The following is a 12,757-nucleotide window of genomic DNA, read 5'->3' as shown; positions in this document are numbered from 1 at the left end:
TTTCAGTGCTGCACATCCTCCTCCACATGAAGGTCAACAGGGTTAGTTATTTTTACAAGATGTAACCCTGCATTCATGGACAATGCAGTCGGACGTATGAGAAGAGCCCAGACATCTTTGGTCTGACTGTTTACTCAAGATTATATCGTTCCGGAAATTTTCTCAGTGCCCAGTATCTTAATCTCACTGTGTCAGCCTTGAAGACTTCAGTACGATATACAGACTTGTTAGAGCACCATCCTGAGTAAGCAACAGTACATTTACTCAAGAACTGTACTTACAGCAAGTATAATTTTGAGGTGAAATGCAATTTCATGCTACTCATAATGGAGTATTTCTATTGTGTGGTATTGCATAGGAGTATAGGATCTGAATACCTTTTCCATCACTGGCCAGATTAACCAAAGTTTACAAGTAATTGTACATTTTCTTTTAATGCTTTTTAGAGGTTTGGAAGAGTGAAACTGCAGTAATTAACTTGAAATGTAGAAATGTTGTGCATCAGAAATGTGTTCGTTCATCTTGTTAATCATCTCATGACCCCTGAGGTTTATTCTTAAAGGGGGTTCTGAACCCCAAATTGAAAACCACTGTGGTAAAAGATATGACTCTAGAATATATTCCAATATTTGAAGGACTCTAAATATTTCCTCTGGTCAAGTTTTTAAAAGCTGATTGCCTTAATTAAGTTGTAACCACAGGACAAAAAGTTTGCTCAGTGACAAAAAGTGCTGAATTATTCACATATCTTTATTAGTTCTGCTGAAGTTTAACAAAGGGGTGGTTTTAATCAAGCCAGAACAGTACTAATAACATAAATGCAAACAATAAATTTGAAACATGTATAAAATCGGTAGCATTTTGTTCTCTAAACAATGCAATACTGTAACTACATTTATCACCTACATCAAAAGGAACATCATTTTTGGACAGGGTTGCTATGATTGCACCATTATGGTAGGCCAATAGGCTATCTACACAGTTAAAAAAAAAAAACAAAAACAAAAAAACAAACCAAAAAAACACATAAAGGAAAGCTCAAATGGCACATATTTTCTCTGTCAGTTCACCGTAATATAATAACAGTAATAAAGATGATAATACTATGTAATACCTTAGAGATAAGTTAATATTCTTGAGCAACATCTTTGTATGCTGGCATAAACAACACATAGAAAAGCCATGATATTCACATCTGAGTCTACTGTACATCATAACTTGTGTGTAGGACACGACATAGTGCAGTTAGCCTGAATGCTTCCTTTGAAGCAGCAGACTCTCCACTTCTCTGAATTTTTTAAACATCCGTCTCTTCTGTTTTGACCACACAGAAGAAAGTAGAGTTTTCCAGGAAATACAGACTCCCTCAGTTTGAATTTTCAGTCTCACTGCCTTTGTGTCAAGCTTTGATGTACTGTACATCTTACTGTAAAGCCCCCCAAAGATCCCTTTGCGCTTAATATATCTTCACTTGCTGTATTGCCACTAGTCCCTCTATCCTCAATCTCATAAGCTGAAGCTTTTCATATGTATACACACATGCACGCACCCACTCTCTCCCTCACACACACACTCAAACACACATTTACAATCTATAACTATTATAAGTATTTCTTTCTAGTATATCATACATTCTATAAATTTTGTTTTAACTTTGGGGATACTGACTGATTTCTCAGATTTCTTGGCTGTAAATGCACAAAGTGAATGACACAATTATCATAATAACTAAATTCAAATTGTGTGCTTCCTTTCACATTCTCCTTGCAGTTCAATGGGAAGAAATTTGAGCGGGAGCTGAGAGAAAGCTCTCCGGTGACCTCTAGTGTTTGTTTTTCGTCACTGCAGATGATCTGCAGCGAAGGCGAGCCAGGCTCTCCCACGACTTAACACTTAAATTCAGTTGGGGTTGATTATCTGCTAAACATATCTATTTAATTCAATTTGTAGAAATATAAACTCTCTTGGTCTTCGATGATGTGTGTGAATGGCTCATGCATGTTGGACCCTGTGCATGAAATGACTTGAAAAATGAATCAACAATCAGTCTGTGTGACCTTTAACGTCAATATCTGCTGGGATTTAAATGAAATAGTCCAGCCATGTGTAATGATGTGTAACTGGTTGGCTGATATAATTAAAGCACTGAAAATGATAATCACACTCTTGATTTTTTTTTTTTTTTTTTTTTTTTTTTTTTTAATCTATTCCCAGCATTAATTATCCTCTTGTACATGCTGGAGAGAATGGAGTAAGGCGCTCTCTGGCCAAAAATGCAAGTCAACATCACACACTCTGACCACTAATTCTACTTTTACATTACCAGTGACACAGACTTACAATGAATAAATACCGCATAATATTCTTGTTGATAACTTCTGACAATATCCCTGATTGTCTTGGTCCTTTTCTAGCATGGGAATGAAATGACCCCTGTAATAGTGCTGTAATCTAAACACTGTCATTTGACATTTTGTTTTTCTGCCATCCATCAGTGTGGCACACTTTTCATGAACACTGATAATGTAGTAGTGTACAACTTCTGAGAGACAGCCTGCTGCTTAGGAGGTTGAAAAGTAGCTGATAGATTGAATTTAGTTCAACTTCCTGTTTCAGATCTTCCTGTTTTGCAGTCGGCCTTTGTTGCTGTTTAGTTTCTAGAGTTGCTTTGAAAAGTATGTCAGACTGTTCTGATTTATTCTATTGTAGACTGAAATGTTTTTCAACTGTATGCTGAAGTGGTTTTGTGTGAGAGGCCTTGTCACTGTGAGTGTGTTGCGCTGGACAATTCATTTCATGGAGCTGTCTCTAGATCTCAGTGGACTCTATCCTCTCCAGGCGTGAGGGTCCTGCCCAGGGAGGGGCGAGCTGGTGGAGAGAAGGCGGGCCCTTCTGGTCTTCACAAGGTGGGGAGATGGTAAGGGCAATGGGGCCAGAGATAGAGGGTGGGGGCTGAGGAGACAGATGCGAGAGGGCTGGTGGCGGAGGTGGAGAATTGGAAGAGGTGGGGGAGGTGGTGGTGGTTGTGGTAATAGTGGTGGTGGTGGATGTTGTGGTTGGTTTGGCTCCCAACTGGCTCATACGTTTTTCCAAAGCTTGGTTCTTCTGCAGCGTTTCCACATAACTGAGCTGCAGCTGTGCCTGGTATTTCAACACCCGCTCCTTCTCGTCCTGCCAGGTGTGTCGCTCCTGGTCAAAGTTGAGGGCCTGACGCTCCCGTTGCTGCCGCTCCAGGCGAAGAGCAGCCTGCAGCTGCTCCAGTTGCCTGCGCAGTTCCCCTGCCTCATCCCAGTGACCCTCCTGGACTCGCTGAGGCTGGTGGCCATCCTGACGCAGTTGCACGTCCTGGCAGAGCTGAGCCTCGTGACGTAGCTGGGCCTCTTGACGCATTTGGGCCTCATGGCAGAGCTGGGCCTCCTGACGGAGCTGGGCCTCTTGGCGCAGTTGGGCCTCCTGACGGAGCTGCACCTCTTGACGCAGCTGTGCTTCTTGGCGTAGCTGGGCCTCTTGACGGATTTGGGCTTCATGGCGGTGATGAGCCTCCTGACGAAGCTGGGCCTCCTGGCGGAGTTGGGCCTCTGGTCGGATCTGGCTATCCTGACGCATTCGGATGTCCTGCTGCATGTGGGCGTCTTGCCGCTGTTGCGCATCGCGCCATTGAGCTTCTTCGCGTTGCTGTCTCTCCTGTCTCTGAGCTTCCTGCCTTTGGGCTTTAGCTTCATCGCTCTGAAGACTCAGCAGGGTGTCAGATGTAGGGGTGAGGGAGTTGGTTGAGGGCTCAGTAGGGTTACGTGGGCAGTGTACAACTCCCCACGGTGGCAGCAGCCCAGCAGCAGCTAAGTTAGGGCTTATAACAACTTCTGCTCCTCTGCTCGCTTCACTCAGAGCCCGCTTTAAACTAAGCACCTCTGCCTCAAATACACCCAGCTTCTCTCGGAGAATGGACACCTGCAAAAAGGAAAATATATATCACAGGAAAATATCATTTAATTTTTAACATAGTATTTGATTGTTAAGTGCACAGTCACACACAAGGTGCCTCTTGCATTAAAACAGAATAACAGAACAAAACAGGACATAAAAACATTTGGCATAAATAATGTGCCTAATTATATAAATGCAGATGCAAGTGTAAACACATTAACACAGACATTCAAACAAATCCTCATCCAGCTGCGTTTGTCATATGTATACACATGCATGACTGCAAGCATGCACATCCATGCACACTCACATGGGACTGCACAGCTGAGAGCAGCAGTAATGGATGATTGTGCTGTCATTTGTTGGAATAACTAAGTGAACTATATTACATTCAGAAAACCTGACATAATTTTATATTAAAATATTCTATTTAAACCTACTTATGAACGTCCATACTTCGTTTATTGTTAGAGTGTTTTCATGGCTTTCTGAATGTGGATACTTTCTCTGTTGATGCTTGAGGAATGCCCACTTATTTTACAGTTGCATGAATTGTAAGTGGGCACACTAGATAAGAGCTTATGATGAATATGCGAATTGTAAATTGTACTTAACAAGAGATAAATATCGCTCTTAAACTTGCTTAGTAATGGAATACACAATATAAATACATATATGTATGAGCTGCTTATGAGGTCATACAGTACAAAGAACACAATTTTTGCAGCTGTAATATATAATGTTGTATAATCCCCAATGTGTCCCAGTCTCCCTGCCAAGTTTTTGGAATTTCTCTGAAGGATTTTGAGGATTAAATGCTCAACAATCTATATTTAGTGATAAGCATCCCAATCCTGCAATCTCACTTGTAAAATATAATTTGACTGCTTTGGGTAATAATCAGCATTGTGTTGCTTTTTTCATAGACCCCTTTGTTGACGTTGACTGTTCCCTGCAGCTACAAAAGGTTTTCATTGCAGGCTCAGAATAATGTAATCCTTAAATCCTATAGCTTGTGGTAAATTTCATGCATTTTTGAGTGATGTCTGACCATCTCAGGGTCTTGTAGATAAAAATCCACATAAATTTAGTGAGACACTTTTTTTTGTCTTGTAATAAACGCTACTATACAATAACATACAGTTATACAGTTATCAGAGTTTTCAACCAGATACTGTGACAAAGTATTGTGCCTTAATATTGTTTTATTAATATTTCATATTATTAGAAAAGGCACTTATTAGCATGTAATATGTTAAATCTTGCAGTGATTGGTTTTAACAGACACTTAAAGGAGAGTTTGTGTGATCTATATACTGAATTGTGGGATACTATGAAGCCCTTCATCAGAAATGACAAACCTTACTAATAGAAAAATGATTTTTATTATGATTGGAGACATTGTAATAAATAAAAGAGAGTACAATAATTTAATGAATTGTTAACTTTTGTCAATTATTAATTTGTTTGTGGTTTTCTGTCAGTCTAAACCTCAATGTCAGAGTCATTTGTTGAGTATTCATTTTCTCATTGGAAACCTACCTCTGACAGAGTCCTCCTCAGCTCTCCCTCACACTTCTCCAGCTCCAAACCTTTGGTGCTATAGGAGTCCTTCAGACCCAGCATGGCCTCCTCCCGCTCCCTCAGCTGGGCATTGAGCTCCTTCAGCTGGCCTCTCAGGGCCACCATCTCTCCAGCTCGCTGGGTCACTTCGGCCTGACTCTCCCTCAGCTGCTGCTTCAGCAGGGAGATCTCTCCTGCCTTCTGACACACCTGCCACATGAGGAACAAGAGAGTTAGTTAGGTTAGTGTTTAAGTCCTGTGGTGAATATACTTCCTATCCCTTTGCATACAAGTAGGTTGCTTGTACACACATACTTACAGACATAGGCAGCTTCACACACACACCCTTATACTCACTGCTCCACTGCTCAGTCTACCGTGATGCAACCCTGATAACATTTTACTGAACTAGTCAAGCGCACCAACTCATATACTCGTATCTCACCTCCCACTTGGTCTCCTCCAGGCGAGGCAAGATGTCAGCCTGCTCCTTCCTGTAATCCAGACACTTTCTCTCCAGCTCCTCTCTCTGGGCCAACAGAGCTGCCATCTCCTCCTGGAGCCTCCTCTTGTCCTGGGACAGACGGCTTATCTGTGCCTGCAGGGCGGTCTGGGAGCGCTGAGCCCGACGGGTTACCTGCAGACATAATGTACATATACAGTCAAGGTTTTGATGATATCAATCCCACAGTAATATCTTTTGGTACTTTAAGACATGGCAGTCTATGACCTCTTACATGTTGTATATCAGGGACAGATTTGGTCTAAATTCCTTTTAAATGATGCTGCATTTTACCTGCATTTACCTGCATCTTGATTCCAACATTAACCCTTAAAAGCTTTCTCTTTCTCTCATGCTTTTAAGGGCCCAGGAGGGGACAAGGTGATGAGAGGACCATAGTGCTATACATACCAATAAATACTTAATACAGCAAATAAATTAAACATTTAAAATCTAAACTAGCAGCATTCTTTTTAATTGAGCTTACATTTGCTCCATATGTCACAATGAGAATGTAACTTAAATGGCAGCATAGTTAACTTCCAATTTTTTTGACTTTTAAACTGGATTGTAAGAATTAAATCAAACTTTTCAGTGTTTTATCCCACATCAATCTGTTGTGCATGTACCAGCCAAGTTTTTTTGTGTCATGGTATCAGATTTTGACCACATGCTTCATTCATAAAATTATATATAAATGTATGTCGCCCCTGATATTTAGTTGAATCAAACATGTAGTGAGGTCACCTGCTGTAGGCGTGAGGCGTAGTTCTGTCTCAGCTCGTCCATCTGTCGCTCCCACACACGTTGCTTCTCCTCAAACACCTGAATGATCGCTGCCTCGCTCTGGTCCAGGTTTCTGCGCATATGCTGCACCTGGTAGAAAAGTGGAGGTAAAAGGTTTTATTAAATGTAAACTTTTTTTTATCAAGTTCCAACGCCACTGCTAAGATTCACACCACACTTTGAAAACACAAAATGTGACAACAAAGTGCAACTTGAGGCCTGTTAGCACATCTCTCTGACTCATAAACATTATTTATAGGCTGAATGTTTAAAGTGCATTTATCTTTAAAGCAGAGTGACACAGTTTAAAGGGTCATTTCACCCAAATAACAAAAACTATTTCTCACATAACACCTGGTGGTATCTAACCATACAGATACTTTTTGCTGGCAATAACAATGCACACTAAAAAGTATTTCTGAATGGCGTCTGACCTCTTGCTCTTTCTCCCACAAGCGGTCCTCGAGGTCCTGGATGATGTCATCAGAGGAGGGGGAGGGGCGTAGAGGTGCTGGGGCGTCACTCAGGTGGCTCAGCCTCTGGTAGGATGAAGAGCTCTTTCCTGAGGAGGACCGGCCACTGTCAGAAGCGCTGAGGCCGTTCTGCAGGAACAACATCGTGACACGTTAAAGACGATAACAGCAAAGTGCATTTTGTGAAAGTCTACATGAGTGTGAATGAAGGTCTTACCTGATAACCAGGCTTTTCCAGCTTGTCCAGGCCTGCAGCTGCCCCAACCATGCCCAACCTGTTGATGTGGCTGGTGGAAGCACTGAGAGGCCCCAGGACCGCTGGGGGCCCACAACCGGACCCCGAGCCCGTATAGGTGGGCAGGCTGGTCAGGGAGTTCCTCCCAGAGTCAGACATCCCTCCCTGCACCGCTTCATTACCATTTCCCCCGCCCTCACTTCTGCTGACCCTCACTGGGCTGTCCTGGTCCAGGAGCAGGGCCTCTGGGACCTCTCCTGATTCTCCTCCTGCTCCTCCATCCCTGCCTCTCCTGCCTCCTCTGCTCTCACTGAACCCTTCACTCCTTCCCTCAGTCTTGCTCTCGCCCCCTGCCCCTCCTGCCTGGCCCACCAGGTTCTGCATGGAGTGGAAGCTCTTGGGAACCACCGGCTTGAAGGCAGAGGGACGAACGAGGCCTGAGTTGTTCTGCATTGCCTACGAAAATATGGAGGAGGGAAGGAGGGAAAGACAGTAAGAGAAATAACAGATACAGTAATGCAACTCACAGACAAAAGTGCACTGAAGTCAAAGCTTCTAAGCTAAAATGCAGCATTGTGATGTGTAATGCATAATGACACAATATGGGACATGAATTATCCATATTTAGATATAATATGGAAGTGCATGAGATGGATTTGGTTTGTTTCTGAGAAACTTTAATCCTCACAAATACGTTTCTGCCAGATGGCATGAATCATGATTTTAAAGTTCTCCTTTCCATATTGTGCGGCAAACCCGTTTTAAACTGACTCCAGCGTAAGTGTTTGGAAACAAAAATGCATCCTTAAGTTCAGCCAAAGCTAATACATAACTTCAGCAGTCTTAAATAGCCAAAACAAGCCGGTATCTTCCAAAGTTACAGTCTTATTAGGAAGAATTCCCACTCGGCTCAGCAAGGAAACAGTGTTCAAGGAAAGGAGGGAATTTACTTGATCAAATTTAATTTTGGAAGACACCAACATAATTCAGTTAATCCTGACTATTACCCCAGCTGCTGAGTGAACTTCAGAGTGCATTTTGCATGCAGAGTTATATTCTTTAGGGTATGATAGTCCCTCGTTTTGTTTGGACACTGTTTCATTGTTGAACTGCAGTATAGGGGTGAGAGGAAATTTTATACTAAAAAGACTTAAGAAGGTGCCCGTTTGATTCGTTTCACTCTGCTGCTGCTGCTGAAGCCTCACAATAGCTTTGGCTGAAATTTCAAAGGCATTTTTGCACAGAATAAGGACTGTGAATTTTGTCCCCCCTCACTTCCATTTGAGTGGCGCCAGGAAAGAACCGCTTCACGGCCAGTATGTAGAGGAGGAATGACTACAGCAACCAATAACTCTTTAACATGCATGTGAGTTTTGAATTCAGCGGTGTCCAAAACTTTTCTGCTTGTGACCCTTCGTCACAGGCTGCATATCTATGAGCTGTGTGAGTGATTTCCCTTTCCGAGATTCTTTCATTTCAATTGTTGAAGAGGTAACTCTAAAATTTTTTAACAACGAAAAAGCAAAGATTAGAGAAAAGTCGGAAAAGTAAAGACGTGTCTGTGTGGCAGATTTTTGTTTGTCACTTTTTCCTAACACGGTAATCATCTTGAAGCCCCTTAGATTCATTTTCCACCCCACTTTGACGGTGCTGACCCCCAGTTTGAGAACCACTGTCCTCAATCTTGAAGTACCTGCTCCAGCTTCCCCGACACTGGCAGGATCTTGGGCGGGTTGTGGTTTGGAGGGTTATGGCTGCCTGGATTGTTCTCAGTGTCAGTTCTGGTGGCTGCCATCTCTCTGTGGTGGTGTTGGTTCATGCCAACACCGTTCTTCTCATTTCCTCCTCGGCCCACAATGTTCCCACAAACATCCAACCCTGCAGCCTGCATCTCCCTCTCTCTCTCCCTCTCCAACCTCTCGTTCTCCAGCCTCTCTCTCTCCCGCTCCCTCTCCCTTTCTCTCTCTCGCTCCCTCTCCCTCTCTATCTTCTCCCTCTCTATTCTCTCTCTCTCCCTCTCTCTGGCTCTCTCTCTCTCCCGCTCCCTCTCTCGCTCCAGCCTCTCCCTCTCTACTCGTTCCCGCTCCCTCTCACGGTTCCTCTCCCTCTCTCGCTCCCTCTCTAGCCTCTCTCGGTCCCAGTCTCGGTCCCGGTCCCTGTCTCTCCCCCTTTCACGCTGCCTCTCCCTCTCCCTCTCCCACTCCCTCTCCCGCCTGCCTGCTCCGTTGCCGCACTCCAACTGGTTGTTGTTGGATGGGGCCGTCATGGTACATTCAGTGTTGGTGGACGAGGCTGTTTCGGTGGGCCGGTCAGTCCCGGTACAGGTCCCAGTCCCGATACTAACACTCCCTCGCTCATCGCTAGAAGCCGTCCCGTCAGATATAGTCGCCGGGGGGCGGGGCAGCCGCTCTGCGCTGCAGCTGCGGTCGGCAGGGCAACGGCGAGAGAGAGGAGGGGCCCGAGGCAGGGTGGTCCTCGTGCCCACAGACTTCATGGCAAACTCCTGCTCTCCTGCCACCCCACTGCCAACACTGCCCATAGTGGGGTCAAAGGTCAGGGATTAGAGGTTAGGAGTCAGGATTGGGGAGGGTCACAGATACATTTGGAAGTAGTGTGGGTCATCACAACCTAATGCAGGTAGTGGGGGCACACACACTAGAGGAACACAGAAAAACGAAAGGTGTTATACAATACTGTAATTGCATAATGGCCAGTTATACAATAATAGTTAATGCAGAACACATCCCAACCCACATACAGGGGCAGCATAGTCCTCCCACCATGATAAAAATGAAAAGGGTCATACGGATAAATCTGGGCAATTGTGAGTATCGTGAGGGTATAAATAAAGTCTAAAAATATAACTCGTCGTCCAGTTTAATGATAATATCACAGTATTACTTTCTGTTGTTGCCATTTGTTTCTTATGTTTACACTTTAAAGAGTGAGTCATTTTGGACTATTTTGTTTGTGTGCATAAGTTATCGGATGCTGGGTGAAGAGGTCACTCACACCGATCCAGTGCAAGACATAAATGACACTGGATTGTGTGTCCATTAGCATCACTGAACTGGAGGGGTTTTTGTTGTTCGTTTGTTTTTTGCACTTGTTACATACATAAAATAAGTCTAATACAATACAAAACAACGACCTTTGATGAACATTTGATGTGGGTGACAAAATACGGACATGACTGTAAAGCCCTGTCTAATGTGTAATGGGTCTTGCATTTTATCTAATCTTGAGTTTTTGTCTTACAATGAGCATCAATATCTACCCATACCAATACCTTTACTATTTACTATATTCTGTTAATGTGATGTTCCATGGTGGATGTTCTTAAGCAAATTTGTATTTGTTCTGATAACCACGAGCTAGCTGACAGTTTAGGTATAGTAGTTGGTTTTTGAGGCTCTGTGCAAAATGGGTCGGAGGAAATGTGAGTGTGGGAGGCTCAACAGGAGCCCCTGGTTATACAGGGGGGTGTTTCTAATATCTACTCTACCCTTAATAATATAAATGGGGTGGACAAAATATTGGAAACACCTCTCAGGATAATGGAATACAGTTCAACAGCACCTCAAACTACAGCCTCCAAAATGACCGTAAAGTTGAATCAACACCTCTTTAAAACGGTTTCAAAAAAGGATTTATTGCAGGACTGCTGTACCTCGTAAACTGAAGCTGAGTGTATTTTCAGAGGCTGTAGTTTGCAGCATAGCTCAACTGTATAGCGCTATGCTGAGAGCTGTTTCTAGTATTTTGTCAAGTGTTCCTTTTATACCAGTGGCAGTATCTTAGAAACACCTCTCAGTGGGCGTCCCGGTGGTCTAGGGGTTTAGGATACGGATAACATTCAAGTCCCCATTCAAGTCCGGCCTGGGACCTTTGTTGCACGTCGTCTACGACCCTCCACTTCCTGTCGACCATTCACAAAATGCCCCAAAAACGCAATACAATTCAACATCACCACAAACTGCAGCCTCCAAAATGACCATAAAATTGAATCAACATCGAAAAGGGAATATACCTCCTTCTCGGGGGCAGGAATTATTGAAAAGCTGTTGTATGAGGCTGCATTAGTTTTAGATAGGTGTACCTAATAAACTGGCCACTCATCGGAGTATACACTCATATGCAGGAGGGGGGGATAAAAAAAAATGCTATTATGCATGATGTAGCCATGAACTATACTGAATTACAGCATCAAAGAGCTTACTCACATCATTCATACCACTAAAATCATACAGAGGCACATTACCCTGGCTGAGACAGACAGACAGACAGACAGACAGATAGATAGATAGACAGATAGATAGACAGATAGATAGATAGATAGATAGATGGATGGATAGATAGTGACGCAGTCATGCCAGTGCACCTCCCCTTCTCAGCCCATTTACTAGAGGTTTACTTCCACTTGGGTGAATAGTAGTAGTAGTAAAATACACTGCCTATCTATATGCTGCTCTGCCTCAATCCCCTCCCCTCACGACTCCCCCTCTCTCTCCCTTTTTCTCTGCATCCCTGGGCGGCAAGGGCGGCTTTAGCAGCATCCGCATCAAGCCCTGAATCGACTGCGCTCCCAAACAATTACTCGCTAGGCCCGTGACAAGAGGCGAACGCACGACCCTCTCTGAGCAGAAAAAAAATTACATCTCAATAAATACACACAGCGTCACTGACATTGACGACAGTAGCTTTGATTTACCGAGTGTAGCATCCTGGCGGTCCATCATCAAAGGCTACTCACTATTTTGCAGCGCGGCGGTTCGTAAGATGGCAGCCTCAATAAACAATATTGTCACAAGACAGCAACGTCAGTCCTGGTCGGCCTGGCTCTGCATTATTCTGCGATGTTACCGCGGGTCGGTAATATTAGGGATGCTGTCTTCGACCGCTGTCAGCGTCGGATGCTGATGATGGAGTCGGTCGGTTGATACGCGCATCAGCTGAGAGACACACACCCACCTCTGGTCCCGCCCCTCCGGCTGCATGATACAAACGCCCCCTTTTGGCTTTAATCCAGCGCTCTCCCTCGGGAAAAGCCTATAGAGTCATATACAGTCCCCTGGATGGATGGATGGGTGGATGGATGGATGGGATGCATGGATGGATGGAGGTAGATGAGACGTTGAAACAGTCGTGATGCTGGTTGCATCACCAGATATAGATGCGTGTTTTTACTGTATTTAAGACTATGACAGGTTGATTTTGTCCTCCTTTTTACAGTTTACTTGCTGTTTGAGTCTGTTGACATTCAGGTTAGTTTCA

At 43.8% G+C, this 12,757-nt stretch overlaps 1 protein-coding gene across 4 annotated transcripts; it reads right to left on the bottom strand.

The window, feature by feature from the left end:
- Nucleotides 1-729: 729 nt before the first annotated feature.
- Nucleotides 730-12,421, bottom strand: lzts3b (leucine zipper, putative tumor suppressor family member 3b). 4 transcript variants are annotated; one of them, XM_076730563.1, is made up of 8 exons: nt 12,195-12,421; nt 9,177-10,014; nt 7,466-7,939; nt 7,210-7,377; nt 6,737-6,865; nt 5,933-6,124; nt 5,467-5,697; nt 730-3,948 (listed from the first exon to the last, which is right to left on the bottom strand). In XM_076730563.1, the coding sequence occupies exons 2-8, from the start codon at nt 9,975-9,977 to the stop codon at nt 2,809-2,811; spliced, it is 3,135 nt and encodes a 1,044-aa protein (XP_076586678.1). In that variant the 5' UTR covers nt 9,978-10,014; nt 12,195-12,421; the 3' UTR covers nt 730-2,808. The 4 variants fall into 4 exon arrangements, with proteins under 4 accessions (XP_076586678.1, XP_076586677.1, XP_076586679.1 ...); XM_076730562.1 differs by having other exon boundaries at nt 9,177-10,138; nt 12,237-12,420; XM_076730564.1 differs by having other exon boundaries at nt 12,237-12,417.
- Between the last annotated feature and the right edge of the window lie 336 nt (nt 12,422-12,757).

This window comes from Chaetodon auriga, chromosome 5 (assembly GCF_051107435.1).
Source record: "Chaetodon auriga isolate fChaAug3 chromosome 5, fChaAug3.hap1, whole genome shotgun sequence".
In the NCBI taxonomy this organism is placed as follows: Eukaryota; Metazoa; Chordata; class Actinopteri; order Chaetodontiformes; family Chaetodontidae; genus Chaetodon; species Chaetodon auriga.
The sequence above is the reverse complement of the archived record's forward strand: the minus strand, read 5'-3'. Positions and strand labels throughout refer to the sequence as shown.